Source organism: Muntiacus reevesi, chromosome 1 (assembly GCF_963930625.1).
Source record: "Muntiacus reevesi chromosome 1, mMunRee1.1, whole genome shotgun sequence".
NCBI classification, from domain to species: Eukaryota; Metazoa; Chordata; class Mammalia; order Artiodactyla; family Cervidae; genus Muntiacus; species Muntiacus reevesi.
Window position 1 is genome coordinate 192,083,102 of NC_089249.1, and position 26,852 is coordinate 192,109,953.

The following is a 26,852-nucleotide window of genomic DNA, read 5'->3' on the forward strand; positions in this document are numbered from 1 at the left end:
TTCTGTCATCAACTTTTGGTGTGGGCTTCTAGAATGAGTCAAAGAGAATGAAATATTGGGTATGCCAGAATTTCTGGTTCTTCCAAAATTTAATTCTCCTAGTAAAGTGGTTAATCATGGGTTCTCAAGTCAAGTATCTTTGTATTAAATCCTACTATCCTGGGAATTCCCTAGCAGTCCAGTGGTTAGGACTCCATGCTTCCACTTCAAGGGGAATGGGTTTGATCCCTGATGGGGGAACTAAGATCTCCCAGTTTGCTGAAATCCATACTCCCCCCAAAATCCTTCTATCTTGTGTTTTACTACCTGTCATTTATCAAACAACTTAACTGAGTTCAGTTTGATATCTATAAAATAGTCAAAATATTGCATACTTAATAGTGAAACAGGAAATACATGTGTATAGAAATTTATCTAGATTAAGCACTAGTAAAATCAAATGTGTAATTATCAGGTGCTAACAGAAGTCAGTTAATCTCCATAAAGCTGGAGGAAAAAGTCATTATTATCAGATGTGCAGTTCATGTGTTTGTATGCTTGTGAACACGCATTTGCTTTAGCATGATATGTTGATAAACCAATTCTCATTTCATCTGCTTCCTTTCGAGTCATCTTCATTTTCCTCTTTTCTGCTGGAATCTATACAGAGAAACTGATTAGAATAAAGTCAATTGAGAATTTTTCTTTCCTCCATGAATTATATAGAAGTGCGCTTCTTCATTTCCAAATATATGGAGGACCTATTTTTATGCCTTTGTTAGTGGCTTTTAGTATCATTGCATTGTGGCTAGAGAACATACTCTGCACACTTTAAATTCTTTGAAATTTAAGTGTGTTATGCACACTTGTGGTCAAACTTAGTAGATGATCTGTTTGTGCTTAAAGATCATTTCAGCAGTGATCGAGTGCATTTTCTGTATATGCCCACCCATTAGGTCAATCATGTTGAAATCTGACTTTTTTGTCTCCCTGTATCAATCATGGAGTGATGTATGTTATAATCAGCCAGTGTGATATTGAATTTGACTGTTTCTTTTTAATTTTATTTATTTATTTTTTTGTTTTTTTGTTTTTTTGTTTTTTTTAATTTTATTTTATTAGTTGGAGGCCAATTACTTCACAACATTTCAGTGGGTTTTGTCATACATTGACACGAATCAGCCATTGAGTTACACGTATTCCCCATCCCGATCCCCCCTCCCACCTCCCTCTCCACCCGACTCCTCTGGGTCCTCCCAGTGCACCAGGCCCGAGCACTCGTCTCATGCATCGCTTTGCAATGTCATGTTGGTTCAACAGGGTGAATCAGCTATTTGTTGTGCAGTTGCGAAGTGGTGTCTGATGCTTTGCAACCCCATGGACTGCAGTGCCCCAGGCTTCCCTGTCCTTCACTATCTCCCAGAGGCAGATATAAGTATACATGTATCGCCTCTTTCTTGAGCCAAATCACCCCACCCCGCACACACACTGAATTTAACTATTTCTGCTCATAGTTCAATCATTAGATACTGAGCACAAATTCAGAATTGTTATGTCTTCCTGGTGCATTCAGTCTTTTATCTTTATGAAGCTACCTTTGTTATCCCTGGGTGTATTATTGCGTTAAAATCTACTTTGTCTGATAGTGAAAAGTGAAAGTGAAAATGTTAGTTGCTCAGTGGTATCTGACTCTTTGCAGCCCCATGGACTGTAGACCACCAGGCTCCTTTGTCTATGGGATTCTCCAGGCAAAAATCCTGGAGTGGGTTGCCATTTCCTTCTCCAAGGGAAAAATTTTTAGAGGAAAAATTGTAGCCTTAAAAAGTGTGCTAAAGCTTGAAATTTTATTTAATAAACATAGTAAGGTAGTAAAAAGAATAAATGTAGCAAACTCAAAGAAGAAAGCAGGAAACAATGATCACAAAAGAACAAATTAAATTAATTTTGAAGAAGTGGAGTAGTAGAGAGAAAAAACTGAAATTTGGTTTCTTGAAAATACTGATAAAGCAATCTCTAGCAAGATTGATAAATTTAAAAGTTTACACAAATTAGTATTGGACTATCTTAGTATTAATTGCCAGTATAGAATTTAATTCAGAAAGGTTGATTCTCCAGGCCAGAATACTGGAGTGGGTTGCCATGCCCTCCTCCAGGGGATCTTCCCAACCCTAGGATCAAACCCAGGTCTCTTATGTCTCCTGCATGAGCAGGTGGTCTCTTTACCATTAGTATCACCTTGGAAGCCCAGAAAGGTGGGACATGGATGTTTTTTATATTAGGGTCCTGCCCTCTTTGTGTTCTAAGTATTCCACAATATGGAGAAGGAAATGACAAACCACTCCAGTATTCTTGCCTGGGAAGTCATATGTATATGTGCTGCCGAAGCGAGCACATGGGAAATCATATGAACAGAAGAGTGTGATGCGCTACAGTCCATGGGGTCACAAAGAGACACAACTGCAGTGACTTAGCATGCACACACGCATGTCATAGTCTAGGCATTGCCTACTGCCCCTGTATTCTCTGTAGTGTGCTTTAATAAGTACCAGCTCTCTCCTGTTCTAGTGCATCTTGCTCCAAGTGACTCATGCATTCTTGCTTTGAACAGCCTTGATGCTTGAAATCCCAGCAGTTGAAGCAGTGGCAGGGTCAAAACGTGAAATCAACAGAATGAATGCCTTTAGCAGTGGTTGGAGAGAACAAGACTCCTATCCACACATGGTCAAAATAGATGGATGCACAATGGATGAAAGTCATGGCTGGTCTAGCGACAGTTTCCATGGAAGGCATGGGCTTCCTTGAAGCCTTGTATCCCCAGCCACCCCAAGATTGTCCAATTGCTTTTCCTTATCTGGTTGATGTTATTATTCCTCCTTTTGGCATTTTCTGGGCTTCCCTAGTGGCTCAGTTGGTAAAGAATCCGGCTGCAATGCGGGAGACCTGGGTTCAATCCCTGGGTTGGGGAGATCTCCTGGAGAAGGGAAAGGCTACCCACTCCAGTATTCTGGCCTGGAGAATTCCATGGGGAATACAGTCCATGGGGTCTCAAAGAGTCGGAAATGACTAAATGACTTTCACTTGACTTCTCCAAGGGATCTTCCTGACGTGGGCTTTGAACCTGGGTCTCCTACATGGAAGGCAGAGTCTTCACCATCTGAGATAGTAATGCACCGTAGTTATCCAAGGTTTTCCTGCATCTCCCAGGTGGTGGGAAACCTGGCTGAAGTCCATACTGGTCTGCTTTTTGTCCCTCCCTATTCCCCAGAGACATTGCTTTGGGGTGCTAGCCTAAAGGGGGATCTTTACCCTCACTGTTCACCCCTGATCCTGCAGAACTTAAAGCTCACACTGGTCCCTCGGCTTCCCTTGTAGACCACCCCAAGGGGAAAACCAGCACCAGTGTCTGACTCACCACTCTGGAGCCCTTTCCTCTCCTAGTATACATGCAGCTGTTTCTTTCTTGGGTAAGTGTAATGTGTACAAGGTGCTGATTTGCAAAATGCTTATATCTTGCAAAACGGTTACAATCCTACTATTAGCCAGCATCTCTACCATGCCACATAATTACCACATTTTTTTGGTAGTAAGAGCATTTATGATTTACTTTCTTAGCGACTTTCAAGTATAAAATACATTTTTTTGCTTTCTTTAATATTTTAATATAATTTGTTTCCTCTATACTTCTATGTGTCTTATTAAATGCATAAAAATACTAAGCTATTAGATATATATAAATATAAATTACTCTAAGAAGGGGTTAATAAACTTTTGCTTTTGTTGTTCTTTGTTGTTTTGCAAACCCCTGTAGCATGTGGGTTTGCCAGTTTGCCCTAGAGATAAAGAACTGTCTGCCAATGCAGGAGACATAGAGACGCAGGATTGATCCCTAGATTGGGAAGATCCCCTGGAGGAAGAAATGGCAACTCACTTCAATATTCTTGCCTGGAGAATCCCATGGACAGAGGAGCCTGGCAGGTTACAGTCCATGGGGGTCACAAAGGGTCGGACGTGAATAAGCAACTGAGCACACACACAAAGGTGTCTTATAGTAGACGAGGCATTTATATGCCTGGCTCAAATATTAACATATAAAAGTGAGTGAAAATAGCGAGTTTTACCTGTGCTGCTAGAAAATGCTGAGAAGATGCAGACATGCTGTATCATGTGGAATCTTAGTTCCCTAACCAGGGTGGAACCCCTGTCCTTCTGCATTGGAAGCACAGAGTCTTAACCATGGAACTAACAGGGAAATTCCACAAGTGAAGGCTTCTGGGAGGAGCAAGACTCATTATTGCCTGGAATTACCCTTTGACTTCTGACTGCAAGGAGACTTTTTGCCATGTGTAGTGTCTCCCTTATCCTTTACTCAGACATGGTTTTTGCCTCTCTTTGTCCTTGCCATGATTATTCCCTTGAGGTGTTTACAAGAGATAAAACTTGGCTATTAACCCTGTTTCAGTTGTTACTTCCATTTCTGAGACCAAACATGGGGCTGTTTCTAAATTCCTCAACTGGAGCCCACCTATCTCTTGCCTCAGGAAATGCAAAGTGGAGGCTTGTTGTTCAATTGCTCAGTCGTGTCCGACTTTGCAACCCCATGGACTGCAGCACACCAGGCTTCCCTGTCCTTCACTATCTCCTAGAGCTTGCTCAAACTCATTTCCATTGAGTTGAGGAAGCCATCCAACCATCTTGTCCTCTGTTGTCCCCTTCTCCTCATGCCTCCAATCCTTCCCAGCATCAGGGTCTTTTCTAATGAGTCGGTTCTTCCCATCAGGTGGCCAGAGTATTTGAATTTCAACTTCAGCATCAGTCCTTCCAATGAATATTCAGAATTGATTTCCTTTAGGATTGACTGGTTTGATCTCCTTGCAGTCCAAGGGACTCTCAAGAGTCTTCTCCAACACCACAGTTCAAAAGCATTAATTTTTTCAGTGCTCAGCCTTCTTTATGGTCCGAATCTCACATCCATACATGACTACTAGAAAAAGCATAGCTGTGACTATACAGCCCTTTGTTGGCAAAGTAACGCCTCTGCTTTTTAATATGCAGTCTATGTTTGTCATAGCTTTTCTTCCAAGGAGCAAGTGTCTTTTAATTTCATGGCTGCAGTCACCATCTGCAGTGATTTTGGAGCTCCCCAAAATAAAGTCTGTCATTGTTTTCATTGTTTCCCCATCTATTTGCCATGAAGTGATGGGACTGGATGCCATGACCTTCATTTTCTGAATGTTGAGTTTTAAGCCAGCTTTTTCACTCTCTTCTTTGACCTTCATCAAGAAGCTCTTTAATTTCTCTTTGCTTTCTGACATAAGGGTGGTTTTATCTGCATATCTGAAGTTAAAGAGGAGGCTGGCTGATTTTAAATGTCCAACTGGAGTCCATTTATTTCTTGCCTCAAACCTAATAGGTTGGGGTTCAGGGAGCTTCCGAATTGGAAAGCAAGAACTCATCTATGTGCTGGGACAGTGAAGCTTCCTGAACTCTCAGAGGACAGAATCTCCTATGCTGAGGACCCTCTGGACGCTGCCCTGTGTATATATCTATCTGATTGTTCATTTGTATTCTTTAATATCCTTTGTAATAAAGAAGTTATCTAGTAACTTATTTTCCTGAGTTCTGTGAGCTACACTAGCAAATTGAGGAAACCAAGGATGGCTTTGAGGGGACTTGCAATGTATAGCCAATTAGTCAGACTGATTCTCAAAAGGTGTGCTGTTACTTTACCATTACCCCATCACCACACCCTGACTCCGCTCCAATCTTCATTCTATTCACCTTTGACATCAGACAAAGTCTTCTGGGAGATTATCCTGTGCATTTTGAGATGTTTAGCTGCACCCCCGGATGACACCACTAGATGCCAGGAGCGCTCCACCCAAACCCCGTTGTGCCATTTTTACAAAAATCTCCAGTTCAGTTTAGTTCAGTAGCTCAGTCGTGTCTGACTTTTTGTGACTCCATGCATTGCAGCACGCCAGGCTTCCTTGTCTATCAGCAACTAAAGAAACTTACTCAAACTCATGTCCATTGAGTTGGTGATGCCATCCAACCATTTCATCCTCTGTCGTCCCCTTCTCCTCCTGCCTTCAATCTTTCCCAGCATGAGGGTCTTTCCCAATGAGTCAGTTCTTCCAATCAGGTGGCCAAAGTATTGTAGTTTCAGCTTCAGCATCTGTCCTTCCAATGAATATTCAGGATTGACTTCCTTTAGGATTGACTGGTTTAATCACTTTGCAATCCAAGGGACTCTCAAGAGTCTTCTCCCACACCATAGTTCAAAACCATCAATTCTTTGGTGCTCAGCCTTTAAGGTCCGAATCTCACATCCATATATGACTACTGGAAAAACCATAGCTTTGACTAGATGGACCCTTGTTGGCAAAGTAATGTCTCTGCTTTTTAATATGCTGTCTAGGTTTGTCAGGAAGCAACAGTTAGAACTGGACATGGAACAACAGACTGGTTCCAAATGGGAAAAGGAGTACGTCAAGGCTGTATATTGTCACCCTGCTTATTTAACTTATATGCAGAGTACATCATGAGAAACACTGTGCTGGATGAAGCACAAGCTGGAATCAAGATTGCTGGGAGAAACATGAATAACCTCAGATATGCAGATGACACTACCCTTACGGGCAGAAAGCAAAGAAGAACTAAAGAACCTCCTGATGAGAATGAAACAGGAGAGTGAAAAAGTTGGCTTAAAGCTCAACATTCAGAAAACTAAGATCATGATATCTGGTCCCATCTGCTGCTGCTTCTGCTGAGTCGCTTCAGTCGTGTCCGACTCTGCGCGACCCCAGAGATGGCAGCCCACCAGGCTCCCCCTTCCCTGGGATTCTGCAGGCACATCATGGCAAATTGATGGGGAAACAGTGGAAACAGTGGCTGACTTTATTTTTGGGGGGTCCAAAATCACTGCAGTTGGTCACTGCAGCCATGAAATTAAAAGACGTTTACTCCTTGGAAGGAAAGTTATGATCAACCTAGATAGCATATTGAAAAGCAGAGATATTACTTTGCCAGCAAAGGTCCATCTAGTCAAGGGTATGGTTTATCGAGAAGTTATATATGGTTGGATATAAGAGTAGAAAGCTGAGCGCTGAAGAATTTATGCTTTTGAACTGTGGTGTTGGAGAAGACTCTTGAGAGTCCCTTGAACTGCAAGGAGATCCAACCAGTCCATCCTAAAGGAAATCAGTCCTGAATGTTCATTGGAAGGACTGATGTTGAAGCTGAAACTCCAATACTTTGGCCACCTGATGCGAAGAGCTGACTCATTTGAAAAGACCCTGGTGCTGGGAAAGATTGAAGGCAGGAGGAGAAGGGAACGACAGAGGATGAGATCGTTGGATGGCATCACCGACTCAATGGACATGAGTTTGGGTGAACTCTGGAAGTTGGTGATGGACAGGGAGGCCTGGCATGCTGCAGTCCCTGGGGTCGCAAAGAGTCAGACATGACTGAGTGACTGAACTGAACTGAGGCTTGTCATAGCTTTTCTTCCAGGGAGCAAGTGTCTTTTAATTTCATGACTGCACTCACCATCTGCAGTGATTTTGGAGCCCCTCAAAATAAAGTCTGTCACTGTTTCCATTGTTTCCCCATCTATATGCCATAAAGTGATGATACTAGATGCCATGACCTTCATTTTTTGAATGCTGTGTTTTAAACCACTTTTTTTTCAGGGAGGTGGGAGGGGGGGTTCAGGATGGGGAACACATGTAAATCCATGGCTGATTCATGTCAATGTATGGCAAAAGCCACTACAATATTGTAATTAGCCTCCAACTAATAAAAATAAATGAAAAAAACCCCACTTTTTTCACTCTCCTCTTTGACTTTCATCAAGTGGCTTTTTAGTTCTTCTTTGCTTTCTGCCATAAGGGTAGTGTCATCTGCATATCTGAACTTATTGATATTTCTCCCTGCAATCTTGATTCGAGTTTGTGCCTTATCCAGTCTGGCATGTGGCATGATGTAGTCTGCATATAAGTTAAATAAGCAGGGTGACAATATACAGCCTTGACATACTCCTTTCCTGATTTGGAACCAGTCTGTTGTTCCATGTCTGGTTCTAACTGTTGCTTCTTGACCTGCATACAAGTTTCTCAGGAGGCAGGTAAGGTGGTCTGGTATTCCCATCTCTTTCAGAATTTTCCATAGTCTGTTGTTGTGATTCACATAGTCAAAGGCTTTGGTGCAATCAGTGAAATAGAATTTTTTTTTTTTTAATTCTCTTGCTTTTTTGATGATCCAATGGATGCTGGCAGTTTGATCTCTGGTTCCACTGCCTTTTCTAAATCCAGCTTGAACATCTGGAAGTTCATGGTTCAATGTCTGTTGAAGTCTGACTTGGAGAATTTTGAGCATTACTTTGCTAGTGTGTGAGATGAGTGCAGTTGTGCAGTAGTTTGAGCATTCTTTGGCATTGCTTTTCTTCGGAATTGAAATGAAAACTGACCTTTTCCAGTCCTGTGGCCTCTGCTGAGTTTTCCAAATTTGCAGGCATATTGAATGCAGCACTTTAATAGCATCATCTTTTAGGATTTTAAATAGCTCAGCTGACATTCCATCACCTCCACTAGCTTGTTCCTAGTGATGCTTCCTAAGGCCTACTTGACTTCACACTCCAGGATGTCTGACTCTAGGTGAGTGATGATACCATCGTGATTATCTGGGTTGTGAAGATCTTTTTTATATATTTCTTCTGTGTATTCTTGCCACCTCTTCTTAATATCTTCTGCTCCTGGTAGGTCCATAACATCGCTGTCTTTCATTGAGCCCATCTTTGCATGAAATATTCCCTTGGTATCTCTAATTTTCTCGAAGAGATCTCTAGTCTTTCCCATTCTGTTGTTTTCCTCTATTTCTTTGCATTGATCACTGAGGTAGGCTTTCTTATCTCTCCTTGCTATTCTTTGGAACTCTGCTTTCAAATGGGTATATTTTTCCTTTTATCCTTTGTTTTTCGCTTCTCTTCTTTTTTTAGCTATTTGTAAGATCTCCTCAAACAGCCATTTTGCTTTTTTGCATTTCTTTTTCTTGGCCATGGTCTTGATCCCTGTCTCCTGTACAGTGTCATGAACATCCGTCCATAGTTTATCAGGCACCCTGTCTCCAATATTTTGGCCACTTGATGCAAAGAGCTGACTCATTTGAAAAGACCCTGATGTTGGGAAAGATTTAAGGCAGGAGGAGAAGGGGATGACAGAGGATGAGATGGTTAGATGGCATCACCATCTCAATGGACATGAGTTTGGGTGAACTTTGGGAGTTGGTGATGGACAGGGAGGCCTGGTGTGCTGCAGTCCATGGGGTCGCAAAGAGTCAAACATGACTGAATGACTGAACTGAACTGTCTATCAGATCTAGTCCCTTGAATCTATTTCTCACTTCCACCATATAATTGTAAAGGATTTGATTTAGGTCATACCTGATTGGTCTAGTGGCTTTCTGCACTTTCTTTAATTTCACCCTGAATTTGGCAATAAGGAGTTCATGATCTGAACTGCAGTCAGCTCCTGGTCTTGTTTTGCTGACTATAGAGCTTCTCCATCTTTGACTGGAAAGAATATAATCAATCTGATTTCAGTATTGACCATCTGGTGATGTGTAGAGTCTTTTCTTGCATTGTTGGAAGAGGGTGTTTGCTATGACCAGTGCGTTCTCTTTGCAAAACTCTATTAGCCTTCCCTGGTTCATTCTGTACTCCAAGGCCAAATTTGCCTGTTACTCCAGGTGTTTCTTGACTTCCTATTTTTGCATTCCAGTCCCCTATGACGAAAAGGACATCTTTTTTGGGTGTTAGTTCTAGAAGGTCTTGTAGGTCTTCATAGAACCGTTCAACCTCAGCTTCTTCAGTGTAACTGGTTGGGGCATAGACTTGGATTACTGTGATATTGAATGGTTTGCCTTGGAAACGAACAAATATCATTCAGTCGTTTTTGAGATTGCATTCAAGTACTGCATTTTGGACTCTTGTTGACTATGATGGCTACTCAATTTCTTCTAGGGGATTCTTGCTTACAACCTAGAGGCATATTAAAAAGTAGAGCCATCAGTTTGTCAACAAAGGTCCATATAGTAAAAGTTGGTTTTTCCACTAGTCATGTAAGGCTGTGAGAAAAAGGAAGTGAAAGTGTTAGTTCCTCAGTCCTGCCCAACTCTCTGTGACCCCATGGACTGTAGCCTGCCAGACTCCTCTGTCCATGTGATTCTCCAGCCAAGTTCTGGAGTGGGTTCCCATTTCCTTCTCCAGAGTATCTTTCTGACTGGGGTATTGAACCTGAGTCTCCTGCATTGCAGGCAGATTCTTTGCCCTCTGAACCATCAGGGAAGCTGCACAGATGTGAGTGCTGAGGGCCAAAGAACTGATGCTCTCAAACTGTGGTGCTCGAGAAGACTTTTTTGAATCCCTCAGACAGCAAGGAGATCAAATCAGTCAATCCTAAAGGAAATCAACCGTGAACATTAATGGAAGGACTGATGCTGAAGCTGAAGCTCCAACAGCTCTGACCACCTGATTGGAAGAATCGACTCATGGGAAAAGACCCTGATGCTGGGAAAGACTGAAGCCAGGAGACGAGAGCAACTGGATGCGATGGATCCTGCTCAGTTTCCAGAGCTGCTGTGACCTTTTTTGACTCAGAAACAGGAAAAATATTTCTTGCAAAGCAGTAAGATTCATGGCTGATGGTCAAGGTAGAACTGAGCATTTCCTGTTGGAGAAAGAAGAGTTCAGCCTGTGGTCAAGTTTATAATGGAAATGTGGAAAGATGGGGTTGCTATTATTCGATGTTGACAAGATGAAGTCAGGAGTTTGATTTGTGGCATTTTAATGTATCTATTGAAAGCACTGTTTACTTAAAATGGTAAGATTCAGTGCTAACATAGACATTATAGGACGAAAAGAGGCCTGAAACTAATTACCAAGGGATTGAGCAATTATAAGTTAGAGAAAATGTGCCTGGTTCATAGACTACACCTAGGAAACCCCCTTAAGCTCGCATTAATTCCCAAACTACATTTCCCAGAATCCTTTACGCTCTGTGCTTCCTTGTTCGCGTCCAGTTTTGCAGTCCCGCGACACTTAGAAGGCGGAAGTGAAGCGGAAGCCATTACTCTTGGGAGGAGAGTGCTGCTATACACATGGGAAGAGCAGTGGTCCACCGTGGCTTCTTACAAGCGCTTGGTCCCCGCGGCCGATCGGACTTTCCGTATGAACTTGTCATCCCTTCAGCCGCAGCTTCCGTGACCTTTGCGTCCCATGATTCTACTGTCGGTGATGTAAGTCCCACTTTCCTCACTTAACCCTTTACTCCTGGCCTTCGAGAAAACCCGGGAGGCCCCCAAAGCCGGCAGAGGTAACAGGGGACAGGACCTACGACCGGGAAGCCAGGCAGGAGTGTGTTTTAGACCCTGTGATAAGCGTTATGAAGTGCTGGTGACGAAGTTTAGGACCAGGGTGAGGCACCAGTGATGTGGTCCAAAAAAACTGACATCTTGGGGTGAGGACAGAAAAGCCCATTCCAGGTGAGTTCAGGACGTTATTGAGGCGGATATGTGTGTCAGGAATTGGAGACTCAAGGATAAACTACCTACCTTTTACTTTGTGCTCATTTATGTCTAATATTAATAGGAGTACACCGGTTTTCTTTCAGTTAACATTGGTCTTGAATGCTTTTTTACACTTAAACTTTTCTGTTACTTTAGTTGACTTCCTGTAAATAGTCTATAACTAGATTTAAAAATGCACTTCAGCGTTGTTGTTTAACTTGCGATTTAGTCTATTAATATTTAATGTGATTACTAATATTTGGCATTGACTTTTGCCGTCTTATTTGGTGCTTTCTATTTTCCCTTCGAATAATTTTTTTATTAGAATATAGGACATATATGTCCCCCCCAAAGTATGAAAACACACAAAATTAAAAGAAGAATAAAGTGAATCCTCAAACTAAGACAAGAAAAATAAGATTATGAAAACTCAGAAACCTGTATTCTTCTGAACTGGATGCACCTGCTTCTCCATGATTTTCTTCCTGGATTTTACTGCTTATATGTTTTCTTAAAAATGTATTTCCTAATTTTCGTAATTACTTATGATGCATTACATGCACCCAAGTATTTTCAGAGACATACGCCTACCATTCTTTCTTAAATACATAGTGACTTAAATTTTAGTCAGTTTACAAAGTTCCATATACTGTGGTTATATTTGCAAATTGTGTTTTTTATGTGTATATATATACACACATACTCATATATATATATATATATATATATAGACACACACACACACCTGTGCGTGTGTATAAATTTGGGGAATATTGGCATTATTATGCCATTGAATTTTACAGTTAACTGGTTTCATCTTCTGTAATGCTTTTCAATAAAGTTTTATGAGTATCAGCAAGAAAGATATAATGGTTTTTGTTATTGTTAGTTTTATTCCTTGGAAAGTACTGATGTATATTTATGTTTTTCTTTTATATCACAAATTTATTTTTATTATTTACTCTCTTTGCTGGACTTCTAGTAGCATTGAATGGAGTTTGAAAAGCCAACTTGAGGCAATCCTGTTTTCTTTCTGACCTTAAGGGGAATTAACTTGAGTGTTAGCTGAAGGCTTTTTTTTTTTTTTTTTTGAATAGTATTAGGTAAAGGAAGCACCTTTTTCCTAATCTAAGAGTTTTTTGTCATGAAAATCACTCTTACCAGGGTGATTTTTCTTTTCCAACATCTACTTTGATATGTTGATGTATTTCAGTCATCTCAAACTATGCCTGATGTGTAGGTTCTAGTTCTGTTTGTACTTTAAATGAATAAGTGAAAAATATGATTATTTTATTTACCTGATAATGGTATTAAACCAATTACAGAATTAAACCAATCTACATTTGAGTGAAATTGCCTTCTAATTTTCCTTTTCTGTTTCAGGTTTATGCCAGCCTCATAAAATGGGGTGGGGTTGTTCTCTCTTTTTTTCTAAACTCTGGAATATTTTACCTAAGAGTAGAATCACTTTTTCCTTAAAAGGGAATTGTACCAGGAAAAACCATTGGGGACTGGAGATTTTTATTTTTTCTAAAGCTCTTGTTTCACTTCTCTAAGAGTCAAAGGGCATTCAAGTTCTCTGTTTCATTATGGTAAATAAAATTTCTTTAGGAACTTATTCATTCCATCTAAAACTAAATTGTATAATCAAAATTGTTAAAATATGCTCTTGAGTTCAGTTCAGTCGTTCAGTCATGTCCGACTCTGCGACCCCATGGACTGCAACACGCCAGGCCTCCCTGTCCATCACTTGGAGTATACTCAAACTCATGTCCATTGAGTTGGTGATGCCATCCAACCATCTCATTCTCTGTTGTTCCCTTCTTCTCCTGCCCTCAATCTTTCCCAGCACCAGGGTCTTTACAGATGAGTCAGTTCTTTGCATCAGATGGCCAAAGTATTGGAGTTTCAGCTTCAACATCAGTCCTTCCAATGAACACCCAGGACTGATCTTTAGGATGGACTGGTTGGATCTCCTTGCAGTCCAAGGAACTCTCAAGAGTCTTCTCCAGTACCACAGTTCAAAAGCATCAATTCTTCGGCACTCACCTTTCTTTATGGTCCAACTCTTACAACCATATGTGACTACTGGAAAAACCATAGCTTTGACTAGACAGGTCTTTGTTGGTAAAGTGTTGTCTCTGCTTTTTAATATGCAGTCTAGGTTGGTCATAGCTCTTTTTCCAAGGAGCAAGTGTCTTTTAATTTCATGGCTGCAGTCACCATCTGCAGTGATTTGGGAGCCCCCCCAAAATTAAGTCTGTCACTGTTTCCATCGTTTCCCCATCTGTTTCACATGAAGTCATCTCTTACTGTGTTTTTAATGCTTGATACATGTGTAATGTTACCAATTTTTCATTCTCATTTTTATATGTTCTTTCCTTTATTTTAAATAAATCCTGTCAGAATTGTGTCAATTTTGTTTTTCTCTTAAAACTTTTGGCTTGATTGAACCACTTTATAATATGTATATTTTCTATTTCATAACTTTATGTTCTTCATAATTTTCTTCTTTTACTTTCTTGGCACGTTTCTTTACAGTTTTTTACTTGGATACCTGCATGTCCCAAAGGACTGTAGTGAGTATTCTATTGTATTTCAGTTCTAAGTATTATCAAATACTATGACTTCTTTGACATGAAAGTTATTTAGGACTTTTAGTTTCAATTTCTGTGACCTTTTTCTGTTTATCTTTTGGTTATTGTTTGCTAACTTACACTGTAATCAGATTGATGCCATTTTCTGAGACACACATTGTACCCCATGTGTGGTTGGATTTTATAGTTAGGAAATACTATTTCATCTTGTGTAGTCTACATATAGTTATTGAGTTATCTGCTTGAACGTATTATTGAGAGCTCTGATAGTGGCTCTGTCTATTCTCATTAGAGAGCCCCCCTCCCTTCCCACCCACCCCCCCATACTTTTGAGGCAAAAACATATATAGTATATAGCTAAAACTGTATATTGCTTTTTCTGGGGTTATACCTTTTTTCATTATGCAGTTTCCTCAGTTTTCACTCTTAACCTTTTTGCTTTAATTCATTCTGGTATTAAAATATTTAAACCAGATTTTTAAAAAAGTATTTACCTTGTATGTGAGGTGAAAGTCACTCAGTCATGTAAGACTCTTTGCGACCCCATGGATATAGTCCATGGAATTTTCCAGGCCAGAATACTGGAGTGGGTGGCCTTTCCCTTCTCCAGGGGATCTTCCCAACCCAGGGATTGAACCCAGGTCTACCCGCATTGTATGCAGATTCTTTACCAGCTGAGCCACAAGGGAAGCCCATTTACCTTGTATATGTTCTTTATATTTCCATTCTTGCTATATCCTTATTTTTTAGATGTTCTTGCAAACACCATATAACTGGATTGTTTTTACTCCATTTTGAGAATCTCTTTACTGTAGTTGAAGTGTTTGGTCAACTTTTTTATAGCATCTTTTTTTTTTTTTTTTCCGCCCTCTTGCTTCTTTTGATTTGAGAATTTTGTTCACTCCACATTTTTCTCTGCATGTTTTGAATTTACCTATGTATTTATATATATATATATATATAGATAAATAGATAGATAGATAGAATTTATTTATGTGTATTATCTTAGTAGTTGTCTTGGAGAATTCTTATCCTTGTTTGTTCATGAAATTTAGATTTTTGATAACTTATCACTCTTCTGGTTTACATGGTTTTGTGATCATCCATTTTATTATTTTTTTTTAAATATTTATTTAATTATTTGGTTGTGCCTGGTCTTAGTTGTGGCAAACAAGATCTTCAATCTTCATCTTTATTTTGTGGCATGCAGGGTCAAGTTCCCTGACCAGGGATTGAACCTGGGCCCCCTGCATTGTGAGCAGAATTTTAGCCACTGGACCATCAGGGATGTCACTGATCATGCATTCTAATTCTGTCTTTTTTTTTTTTAAACTTGATTATTGTGTATAGTCATGTTTAGTTTCATTATACCCACACATTTTCCTCATTGTGTTCTTTCTTTGACTCTTGGATCCTTTGGTGTAAGTTCTTAACAGTCTTTGCTTCCTTGAATTTTCTTTTCTCCCTTAAAATGTTTATTTTAGAATTTCTCTTTTCTGTGAGTGACAAGTTCAAATATGCTGTTATTTTGCTATCTTAATGGACATTTTGATTTTTAAAGTATATTCCAGAGCCATGAAGATGTTCCACTATCTTCTGGCTCCCATTGTTGCTGGCCAGAAGTCAGGTGTCAGCCTAATGTTTTATTTTTTTAAAGCAATGATTCTTAAAGTGTGTTCTTCAGATCAACAGCATCAGCATCACCTGGGAAGTTGTTAGAAATGCATATTCTTGCATTTTACACCCCATATATTTGCCTTCTGAAGTGAGAAATTCACAGCTACTGTGTTTTGCAATAATTGCCTGGACTCCTTCCTTCTCCTTTTAGAATTCTATTTAGAATCAGTTCAGCCATTTTCCCCCTGTCCCCCATGGCTCTTTATGCTTATCATCTCTTACCTGTGTGCCCCCATGTTTATTCTCTAGAAGTGGTTTTTAAATTGAAGCCTGTGTAAAAATCACCTATAGTGCTTATTACTATTAAGATAGATTCATCAGTCTACTTCAGAACTCTCATTTAATTGGGCTTGGATATGAACTGGGCATCAGAATTATTAAAGTTCTCTAGGTGATGTTTATGCAGCTGGCTTGAGGACCACACTTTGAAAAACAGGGGGTTTTTTTGAGAGGGGGACTGTATAATCTGATGAAACTCTTTATTTCAACAATTTGCCTTTATTTTAACAATTGTTATTGTCCTTTTAGAAATTGCACATTTTAAAATTTCTGCATATTTATTATCAGCATGTGAATGATTTTAAAACATACCTGTGTTTATTTTGTATTGCACTTAAAATAGTTTTGAATGGAAGATTTAAGCAGTATATGTAGATTGACTGTTGGAAACAGAAGTATTAATCTGTCCTTTTATCCCCTGGGACATTTCATCTGGTTGGTTGAAAGCCTACAGATAACGAAGTATGAAGTGAAGTGAAGAAGTGAAGTGAAGTCGCTCAGTTGTGTCCGACTCTTTGCGACCCCGTGGATTGTAGCCCACCAGGCTCCTCCGTCCATGGGATTCTCCAGGCAAGAATACTGGAGTGGATTGCCATTTCCTTCTCCAGGGGATCTTCCTGACCCAGGGATTGAACCCAGGTCTCCTGCATTGCAGGCAGACGCTTTAACCTCTGAGCCACCTGGGAAGCCCATTAGTGGAGTATAGAGATGTTAATTTATGAGTGTAACACATTTCTGGAGTAAAAAAAAATGGCTTACAGTGTTCTCACAACTATTGTTTCTTTGGGCCTACAGGAATAACTGGTAGAAACAGTTCTAACAGGGGCAGAAATACCACTCAATAAAAGTAACAGAAAGATTATCCTCTCTATAGTATTTCCACCTGCAAATTCTGAGTATCTTTGGGTTGTATTACAAAATTGAATATGGGGATTTTAAATCAAATATTGGAGGAATTATGGCCACAAAAGGAGAAATCATAATAGAATGATTGTAAAGGGTAAAATGTGTTTTGGACTGAAAAACCAATGAAGGTGGGTCTTCTGTAATTGTGAGGAGCAAGGGTGAGATGAGGGTGAGGTAGAAATGCATGTGAGCATGCAGAATACATGGTGGCGTTTACTCTGTGCTTGTGTGATGCTGAAATCTGTATCCAGGGTCACCAATTCTAGTTCTAGTGGTATAGTTGCTCAGATGAGAAGTACTCCAGAACTTTGCTTTGGTCTCTAGTTTACATTACCATGAGACTTTGAAAATATCCCACAAGTTTGAAATTGATGTGAGAGCTTTCTCCATTCAGACTTGAACCACTTGTGTACCTTGCCCCATATTGCAGATGGTGGTGAGCAGTGAGGGCCAAGGCATGCCTAAGCCACATGGCTGTGTCAACATACATCTCATAGGACCTGAACAGGATCCCCTTCTCCTCCAAGTTCCATCCCTTGTGATCTTCCCAAGACCCCAGGCCCAGGGATGTCTTCTCAGTATGAAGACAAATGTGGGTCAGCTTATTTGTCACCATTCATTCTTTCACACTCTTTAAACCTGTTTATTATTTGAGGTACTGTTCCAGATACTGCATACTCAGTCACTTAGTCATGTCCAACTCTTTGTGACCCCATAGACTGTAGCCTGCCAGGCTTCTCTGTCCATTGGATTTTCCAGACAAGAATACTGGAGAGTGGGTTGCCATTTCCTTCTCCAGGGGATATTCCTGACCCAGGAATCGAACCTGCATCTCTTATGTCTCCTGCATTGGTACATGGGTTCTTTTACCCACTGAGCCACCTGGGAAACCCTTCAGACACTGCAACAGTGAACAAAACAAAGAAGTGAAAAATCTTTGTCTTCCTGGCACTTCTTGTTTAGCAAGGTATACATTGTGTAAGAGATTTTGTCCAGAGAGCAAATTTTTGAATCATTGTTAGTGAGGTGACCTGATTCTAGTGATGACAAGCCCTGAGCTGTAGCCCACAATTGTGTATGTTGACATAGAGCATGGGGCCAAAAGGCATTGGAGATCAGAACACATGGTCCTAGATGGACCCTCCTCATGGTTACTTGAACCATCGTAAGCCAGGATGAGCCTTGAAGAAGTCTGGAGCCTAAGTGTTTAGTGAGTGACAGAGTTTAGCATAATTGTAATTGGTGACATGGACTTCTCATATGGCTCTGTGGTAAAGAATCTGCTTGTCAAGCAGGAGATGCAGGTTTGATCCCTGCATTGGGACAGTCCGCTGGAGTAGGAATTGGCAACCACTCCAGTATTCTTGCCTGGGAAATTTCATGGACAGCGGAGCCAGGTGGGCTACAGTCCATGAGTTGCAAATAGTTGGACATGGCTTAGTGACTGAATAACAGTTGGTGATACATTACTTGAGAAAGTGACTCTGAATCTTAGTTGAGGTGGGTCCAGGACCTCCACCATATTGCCTGAAGGTTTTACCTAAGCAAGGTTAAGGCCCAGGATGAGACAGAACTTGCTGCTCAAAAGAGGAAATGCTGAAAAACAAGTCAGAATTGTTGTGTGAGCGGGAGAGACAGAAAACCTTTGGCTACACCTAGTATAGTAGTCTTTCTCTCATTTCCTGCAGATGTCTGCTCCAGGAGGCCCATGAGAGAGAAAGTAGCTTCCTGCTCCCAGGCCCTGCTGTTCAGGCAGATTTACTGTCATTCTCGCAAGATGGCAGCTCTTGGCCTGGTTCCCACATGTGGTAAGTTCTTTGGGTGTTGAATACTCTCAAAAATCAAGCTTCCGTGACTCCTGCCACTTCACTGAGGGCAAGGATGTGCACAGCTGGTGGGAAGGCTGCCAGGTCAAAAGTGGTGGAGGATACATGAACTGAAATGGGTGGGGCAAAGTCCTGAGAGCTCCCCTAGCAACTGTGTCTGATTCAGGGTCTTTGTGAGTTTGGGTGAGGCAGGGAGTGTTTGTAGTTGGTGAGTAAGGAATGCTACAGGTAATTGATAACCCGTTTATTATTTTGATAAATCTGAGCAAAGTAATAGCTCCATTTCTTAGAGCTTTCATTTCTTCACTCATAAATTGAGACTGTATATCATTTTCTTTCTTTTTTTTTTTTTTTTAGAATGTATATTAGTTTCTATCTTTCTTTTCTATTTTTTCAGAATGTATGTCATTTTCTTTATGGCTATGTAGGCCCACCATCCTTTTTCCTATCCTTGAGTGGAACAGGGCTTCTCTGGCTTGTTATACAACTTTGTGTGTGTGTGTGTGTGTGTGTGTGATTGTGATTGGGGCATATGCACTGCACACACACATAATTAGTATGGGATCATTTCCTCATTTACAAGTGTTAGGTGGGCTTTAATCCTCATAGGTTCTCTCTTCTCTAGCTATGCCCAACCAGGAGCCTGCCTATATCCATGAGTCAGAAATTCCTCTTTCTTCAAAAGACCATTCCTGTCCCCAGGATGTGGACCTGTTTGCATGCAATGGCCTGGAGCCTCATACATCAACCAGTGTTGAACCACCTCAGGTATACCAAGTTCTTTAAGACCCTTGAAGGTGGGGGAGGGTCTTCATCTAGGCTGATGGATGCCTGATCAGAGTGCAAGAGGAAGAGCTAGAGAAGGTTGTGAGGCTGGTATCAGGGATATTAGGGAAAATGCCATGTAACAGGTTGTTTTTTCATCACACAGCACAAAGCTCTCAGGCCAGGCTAAAAGTGAAAGGAGGTTTGATCCCATGTCAGAGGTGCATTTGAAACCATGAGATAGGATGAAATTATCTCATAAGGAAGAGAAGACATCTGAGGGACTGTCTTCTAAAGTAAATGTTTAGACCCCAGAGCCCGTTATTGAAAATCCTGTGTTTAGAGTCTGTCACACATAGTCTTTATCCTCAGTCATCTTTTTTAACACAGGCTGGGTTCTCACTGACCCCAAATGTGTGTGGTTTCAGGAATCAGTGACTTTCCAGGATGTTGCTGTAGACTTCACTGAGAAGGAGTGGCCCTTGCTGGACTCTACTCAGAGAAAACTGTACAAAGATGTGATGCTGGAGAACTATAGCAACCTTGCCTCAGTGGGTAAGGCTGGTGTCATTTCTTCATTCGTTCATTCATGATTCAAATGTCCTTGTTACAAGTGCTTGCTGTGATTCAGGAACTGTGTGGGGATTTAGAATACAGTTATGAATAAGTTGACCTGGTCCCTGCCCTAGTGGTATCTCCCTTTGGATATTGAGATCTGTCCAGTGCATTGACCTTGGAGGTTATGTGTGTCTGAGCTTGGGCATAGTCTTCTGAGTTAAGAAATCCTCATTCTTTTGAAGGGCACAATGTGTGGGAATATTTGGGGTTTTTGTGTTTTATGAAAGCCTTTCACTGTGTTCCTTAGAAATGTGGCACCACCATTTTGCTGCTCCTAAGTCAGACTTGTCCATCCTCAGAACATTGAAGACCAAAACACTGACACCAGAGTATTGGAAGGGGTAGTCCTCTGCACGATCCTCCCTCAACATATGTCTTTCCCCGTGAGTAGGGTGCCAGGTGGGCAAACCCAGCCTCATCTCCCACTTGGAGCAAGAAGAGGAGCTAAGGACAGAGGATCGGGAGCTTCACCAAGGCCCTTGTCCCGGTAAGCGCCAGGCAGACACAAGTGCTGCTGAGAATCTGCACTTGCCAGCAATAGGGATGAGTGGGGTTTCCTCGGGAAACCTCACCCAGGTTGAAAATGCACTTTCTCCACTGCACCTCCATCCTCTCAAAAGTCTTTTGGTTTCGGTGTCCCTTCATCTTTAAACTTGAGGTGGCCATGTGGGCTCTTTGTCCCATTCTTTCTCCTCAACATTCCTGGTCATACTCTTAATAGCATTATCAATGTCAGTATTTGAAGAGTTAATTCTTAGTGAATCAACTTAAATTTCTACCCCCTTCATTGCCAAATGTCTCACATGTTCAGATTTCTCGGTCCTTTTTATTTATGTGTATTCTCCCCTCTCACTTTCCCTTTCCTTCTTTATGGTTTGTATCTGCAAAGAAAGCCACCTCTGTTTTTGTCACCATCATCCCACTATTTTCCTTCACCAGCAGGTTGATATTTTTCCAATTTGTTTCAGATTGGGCGACGCCATCTCAAACCAAATGGTCAATTCTTATGGAAGATCTTTTTGGGAAGGAAACATCTAATGGTCTGACAATGGTAACATTTCCTTGGAATAATTATGAATTGTCCGTATTGGGAGAGGACAGGGGCAGCCTGAGTTAGAAAAGCTTCTCAAAACCAGGCAGGTCCCCCACACCCCTCAACCACCCCCAAGAGCAAACAATGATAGAGATAATATTACCAGTTTGGGGAAAACCCTGAATTTGGCCCCAGACTTTTCTTAAAGTTCTACTGAGTAATTATTTCTATAACTACATCTCAGATGTCGAGTGTTGGCCTAATTTAGTTTTAAACAGTTAACAAAGTACATATGCAAGAAGCTTTGTGAAAGTTACACACATGGCATTTATTTGTTTTCTTTTTTGATGGAGTCCATACAGGGCAGAAGCGACACTTTGCTTTGCAGATTGTGACATCATTAGTAATTATGATGTGCTTCTACTTATACCAGTTTATGTGGGGATGATCTTAGGAATGTAACAAACATGGGAAATGCCTTAGTCAGTGCTCCCTTTCCATCAACAGGGAAGCAGTCAGCTTGGAGAGAAGTCCACGGAATACACTAACCTGTTTGACGTCTTCAGCATAGGCGCTCATCTCACTCAGCAGATGGGAAGGCACACTGGCAAGAGACCGTATCACCTCCGGGACTGTGGGGTGACTTTCAGGAACAGGTCCCATGTAACTCAACACGTGAGCGTTTACAATGGGCGGAAGATGCACGAATGTCATCAATGCCAGAAAGCCTTCACCACAAGTGCTTCCCTCACACGGCACAGGAGAATACATACTGGGGAGAAGCCCTATGAGTGCAGTGCCTGCGGGAAGGCTTTCAATGATCCCTCAGCCCTCAGGAGTCACGCAAGAACTCACCTCACAGAGAAGCCCTTCGACTGCAGTCAGTGTGGGAACGCCTTCCGCACCCTCTCCTCCCTGAAGATACACATGAGAGTCCACACTGGGGAGCGGCCGTACAAGTGTGATGAGTGTGGGAAGGCTTATGGTCGGAGCTGCCACCTCATTGCCCACAGGAGAACACACACTGGGGAGAGACCCTATGAGTGTCATGATTGTGGCAAGGCTTTCCAGCACCCCTCCCATCTCAAAGAGCATGTCAGGAATCACACCGGGGAGAAGCCCTACGAGTGCACGCAGTGTGGAAAAGCCTTCCGGTGGAAGTCAAACTTTAACTTGCACAAAAAGAACCACACGGTAGAGAAAAGCTATGAGTGTAAAGAGTGTGGGAAATCTTTCGGGGACCTCCTGTCCCGGAGGAAACACATGAGAATTCACATTGTAAAGAAGCCTGTTGAGTGCAGACAGTGCGGGAAGGCATTCAGGAACCAGTCCATCCTCAAGACGCATATGAATTCCCATACTGGAGAGAAGCCGTATGGATGCGACCTCTGCGGGAAAGCCTTCAGTGCGAGCTCCAACCTGACTGCACACAGGAAGATCCACACCCAAGAGAGACGCTACGAGTGTGCTGCCTGCGGGAAGGTCTTCGGAGACTATTTATCCCGGAGGAGGCATATGAGCATTCATCTCGTGAAGAAGCGTGTTGAATGCAGACAATGTGGGAAAGCCTTCAGAAACCAGTCAACCCTCAAGACACACATGAGAAGTCACACAGGAGAGAAGCCTTATGAGTGTGACCACTGTGGGAAGGCCTTCAGCATCGGCTCAAACCTCAATGTGCACAGGAGGATACACACTGGGGAGAAGCCTTATGAGTGCCTGGCCTGTGGGAAAGCCTTCAGTGACCATTCGTCCCTCAGGAGCCATGTGAAAACTCACCGAGGTGAGAAGCTCTTTGTGTCATCGGTGTGGAAAAGACTCCAGTGACACATCTTTTTTAAAGAAAAGCATGAGAACTCAGATTGGCAGGGAATCTGGCAGGTGTCAGGAAGGCAGGAAGCTTTGAGGAACTCATCTCACTGTTAACTTGGGAGAAATCCAGTTCGTATAATAACTGGGGAAAGACTTGGGTTTTTCCACGTCGCATTGGAACTATGTGAGAACTCGCAGTGGGTGAGAAAACGTGTATCTGAGGTCTGAGGAAGCCATCAGTTTACATGTAGCTCTCAACAAACAGGAGAACTTGGAGAGGGAACCCCTAACCTGGTATTTAATGTCAGAATGATTTTAGTACCACCTCGTACCTTCTGGGCACAAGAGCAAGCTCATCTTGCAGGATCTCTGTAAATTCCATAACTGGACAAACCTTTCCTGGTCTGATTGTATCCCTCATGAGAGAAATCACACTAAAGAGAAAAATCTATGAAATAAGGACCATGGGAAAGCCAGTAACAGGTTGGCAAGCTATAGCCAGCTGTCTGTTTTTATGCAGCTGGCAAGTTTAGAATAGTGGTTGTGTTTTTAAAGAAGAAAAATATGTGATGGAGATCACTTTTGGCCCGCAAAGCCTAAAATACTCAACTCTCTGGCCCTTTACAGAAAAAAAATTGCCAGTTCTTTATCTACAGCAGTGGGGATAGCTTTGCTCCCTGGGGGGCATTTGGCAAACTCTAGAGACATAGTTGGTCTTTAAAAGTGGTGGGGGGTTGCCATTGGCATGTTTTGGAAGACACCAAGGATGCTGCTAAATATCCTACAATGCACAGGGGCTTTCCTCAAGAGGGAGAAAGTATGTGCCCCAGAATGTCAGTATTGCTACAGTTGAGAAATTTTAACCAACAGTTCCTCATGTTTTTGTGAAACACGTGGGTACTCACATTATGAGAAATTCCTATTTACAGCTTCAAAACTATACTTAGTGTAATTCTTTTAGGAATCACATGAGAACCCACATTGTAGACAATCCCTCTGTGGAGTTTCATCCACAGCCCTCTCATGTGTGTGTATGAGAATTCTCTCCCCGGTAGGATTTCTCAGTATGTGTGGAATTACACTTATCAGTCAGTCTTCTATCACGAAAATGGACCCCAGCTCATTAATTTTTCAGTATTTAATTTTAAGGTTATGCTCTTTCAAATAACCCTCATGCCTCATCACAGAAGGTTTGTACATAGTAATTCTACTATAATTTCATTTGTGGTATGTGTTTATTTCCTTTTGGACAACTTACTTTGAACAGTGGGTTTTGTTTTGTTTTTTTAAGACTAGTGTCATGTGCTGTGTAACATGTGGGTATTTTTAGTACCTATTTGTTACAAATATCTAATTCAAATAAGTTGTGATCAGAGCAGGATGTGTTTATCAAATCAGTCCTTTGGAATGTTTTTGGCCTCCTGTCCAGCCACAAGTAACCTAAACTTGTAGTTGCATTTTCAGTATCTTTTTCTTTCATATCAGAAAGATCCAAGTTCTGATTAGTGAGGTATGCTATTTTAGAAAATATCTTACAGGTTTTCCTGCAACTAGTAGAGTCCATGTCCACAGCCTGGCCATTGACAAAAAAGCAGATGCCACAATACAGACTGTGAGAAAGCACTTGAAAAAGGGTCTGTCTTACCTGGATTCTTCTCTACATTTTTTTTCCCCTTATTCTTCCCCTTACTTTGCACCTTGAGAAGAGATCCAATACCTAGTGTTAAAGATCCATGTTATGACCATGAGGATGCAAGCCACAGGCTAAGCAAGAGGGGTGGGGCAGTTTACTGCAGGAAAATCACAATAATCTTGGCTTCCTCGGTGGCCTCTTTGAGTGTCTGCACTAGCCCTGGATTTGTTATTTCCAGACTTACTATTACATGAGAAAAAATAAAACTGGTTATTGGTTTAAGCTGCTTTGGATATTTCATTGTTTAATCTATTTAATAATTGTTTTATTGGTGGTTGGAATGTTCTACTGTACCAGATTGGATGTTGTCCATAACCCATGCCTCAGGTCATTAGTGGCGTTGGGTAGCTGCTGCTATACATGGGGGTATTATCTGTTTATAATTGTTGGATTTGGGTTTTTAAAAATCCTTAAGGGCATCCCTGGTGGCTCAGTGGTAAAGAATCCACCTGCAATGCAGGAGACCTGGGTTCCATCCCTGGGTCAGGAAGATCCCTTGAAGAAGGAAGTGGCAACCCACTTCATTATTCTTGCCTGGGAAATCTCATGGACAGAGGAGCCTGGCAGGCTATAGTCTGTGGGGTTGGAACAGAGCAGATGTGACTTAGTGACTAAACAACAAATAAAAATCCTTGTACCCCTGTTTTTAAGTTGTGTTACGTGTCTTTGATGTGCTTAAGCATTATTTCTTAACTTGTGTTGAAGTAAGCATATTGGTTTTCACAAAAACCCTAAGAAATAGGTACCGCCAATAACGTCCTTTTGCATGTGGGCAGTCTGAGGCAAGGAAGTTTGTTACTTGTTTGCGGTCAGCGTAGTGCCTTTCTTGTTGTTTATTTGTTTTAAATATTTATTTATTTGGCGGTGCCAGGTCTTAGTTGTGGCATACAGGATCTTTAGTTGCATCATGTACTCCAGTTCCCTGACCAGGGATGGAACCTGGGCCCCCTGCTTTGGGAGCACAAGTCTTACCCACTGGACCACCGGAGAGGTCCTTGTGCCCGTGTTTCAAGTTCATTCTTAGGTTGGACCCTGTTCTGTGCCCTGAGTCTATAGCAGTGAATCAGGATTTTTGCCTTTATGGTGATCACATTCTACATGGGATGAAGGCACGTGGTAAACAAATGACTAAATATGTGGCCATATTGGCAGTCATTTCACCCCCAAAATTTAAGCATGGTGATGATGACAGGGATGTGGGGGTTCACTGAATCTATTTTATGAATAGGGAAAACCTGTTGCTTAAGGGGACATAGTAGAGCAGAGATGTAAATTTCCTGCAAGTGTGTGCCACGTTCTGATGTGGCAAGAGCACCCGAGGCAGTTCAGAGGTCATGAAAAAAGAATTTTGCTTGCTAGGGCCAGTGTGGCTGGAAATCTGGCAAGCTTGGGAGTCACAGAAGGTGATAAGGTCAGTGCTGGATTGGGATCCTTTACACAGGGGCATCTTGTGGGTCAACTGGAAAGACTTCACCTTTTATTCTCTGTGGAAGGTCAGTGGAGGGTTCTGTACAGAGAAGTAACAACTATTCCATCTCTGTTTTAAAGAATCATTGGCTTCCAGGTTGGTTGACTGAGTAGAAGGATAGGATGCAAAAACAGAAATGTTAGAAGTTCATTGCAGAGTTGAAGTTAAGTATAACGGTGTCCAGTTGCTATATTTGAAATAGATAACTAACAAGGACTTACTGTATATAGCACATGGAACTCTGCTCATTGTTATGTGGCAACTTGAATGGGAGGAGAATTTAGGGGAGAATGCATCCATGTATATGTATGGCTGAATCCCTTCACTGTTTACATAAAATTACCACAACATTGTTAATCACCTATAGCCCAATACAAAATAAAAAGTTTAGAGTTTGAAAATAAAAAAAGTAACAGTATTAGTATTGGGTTGACCGAAAAGTTCACTTGGGTCTTTCTGTAAGATCTTAGAAACAAGCCACATGAACTTTTTGGCTAACTAGTAAGGGTATTTCGAGAGGCACATTGAATGTGGCTGTAGTTTCATTTTCACTTCGGATAATTGGTTCCTTATCATCCCACAATTTGTTTAACAACAGCTGATGTACAGTTCCTGGACTTTCCCTGATTATGAACAA

General features: G+C 41.4%; 1 protein-coding gene across 2 annotated transcripts; it reads left to right on the plus strand.

The window, feature by feature from the left end:
- Window positions 1-11,100: 11,100 nt before the first annotated feature.
- ZNF317 (zinc finger protein 317) lies at window positions 11,101-25,386 on the plus strand. 2 transcript variants are annotated; one of them, XM_065917694.1, is made up of 7 exons: window positions 11,101-11,271; window positions 18,689-18,808; window positions 19,452-19,594; window positions 20,020-20,146; window positions 20,601-20,696; window positions 21,178-21,260; window positions 21,750-25,386. In XM_065917694.1, exons 2-7 carry the CDS (start codon window positions 18,709-18,711, stop codon window positions 23,067-23,069), a joined length of 1,869 nt encoding a protein of 622 aa, XP_065773766.1. In that variant the 5' UTR covers window positions 11,101-11,271; window positions 18,689-18,708; the 3' UTR covers window positions 23,070-25,386. The 2 variants fall into 2 exon arrangements, with proteins under 2 accessions (XP_065773766.1, XP_065773767.1); XM_065917695.1 differs by lacking the exon at window positions 19,452-19,594.
- Window positions 25,387-26,852: the final 1,466 nt, after the last annotated feature.

What these genes read in the sequence shown, in the direction of transcription:
- ZNF317 (XM_065917694.1), top strand. Translation starts at nt 18,709, where the DNA reads ATGAGAGAGAAAGTAGCTTCCTGCTCCCAGGCCCTGCTGTTCAGGCAG. An exon ending in CCAGTGTTGAACCACCTCAG is followed by an intron (nt 19,595 to 20,019) that starts GTATACCAAGTT and finishes GTGTGGTTTCAG; the next exon opens with GAATCAGTGACTTTCCAGGA. An exon ending in TCACCAAGGCCCTTGTCCCG is followed by an intron (nt 20,697 to 21,177) that starts GTAAGCGCCAGG and finishes AATTTGTTTCAG; the next exon opens with ATTGGGCGACGCCATCTCAA.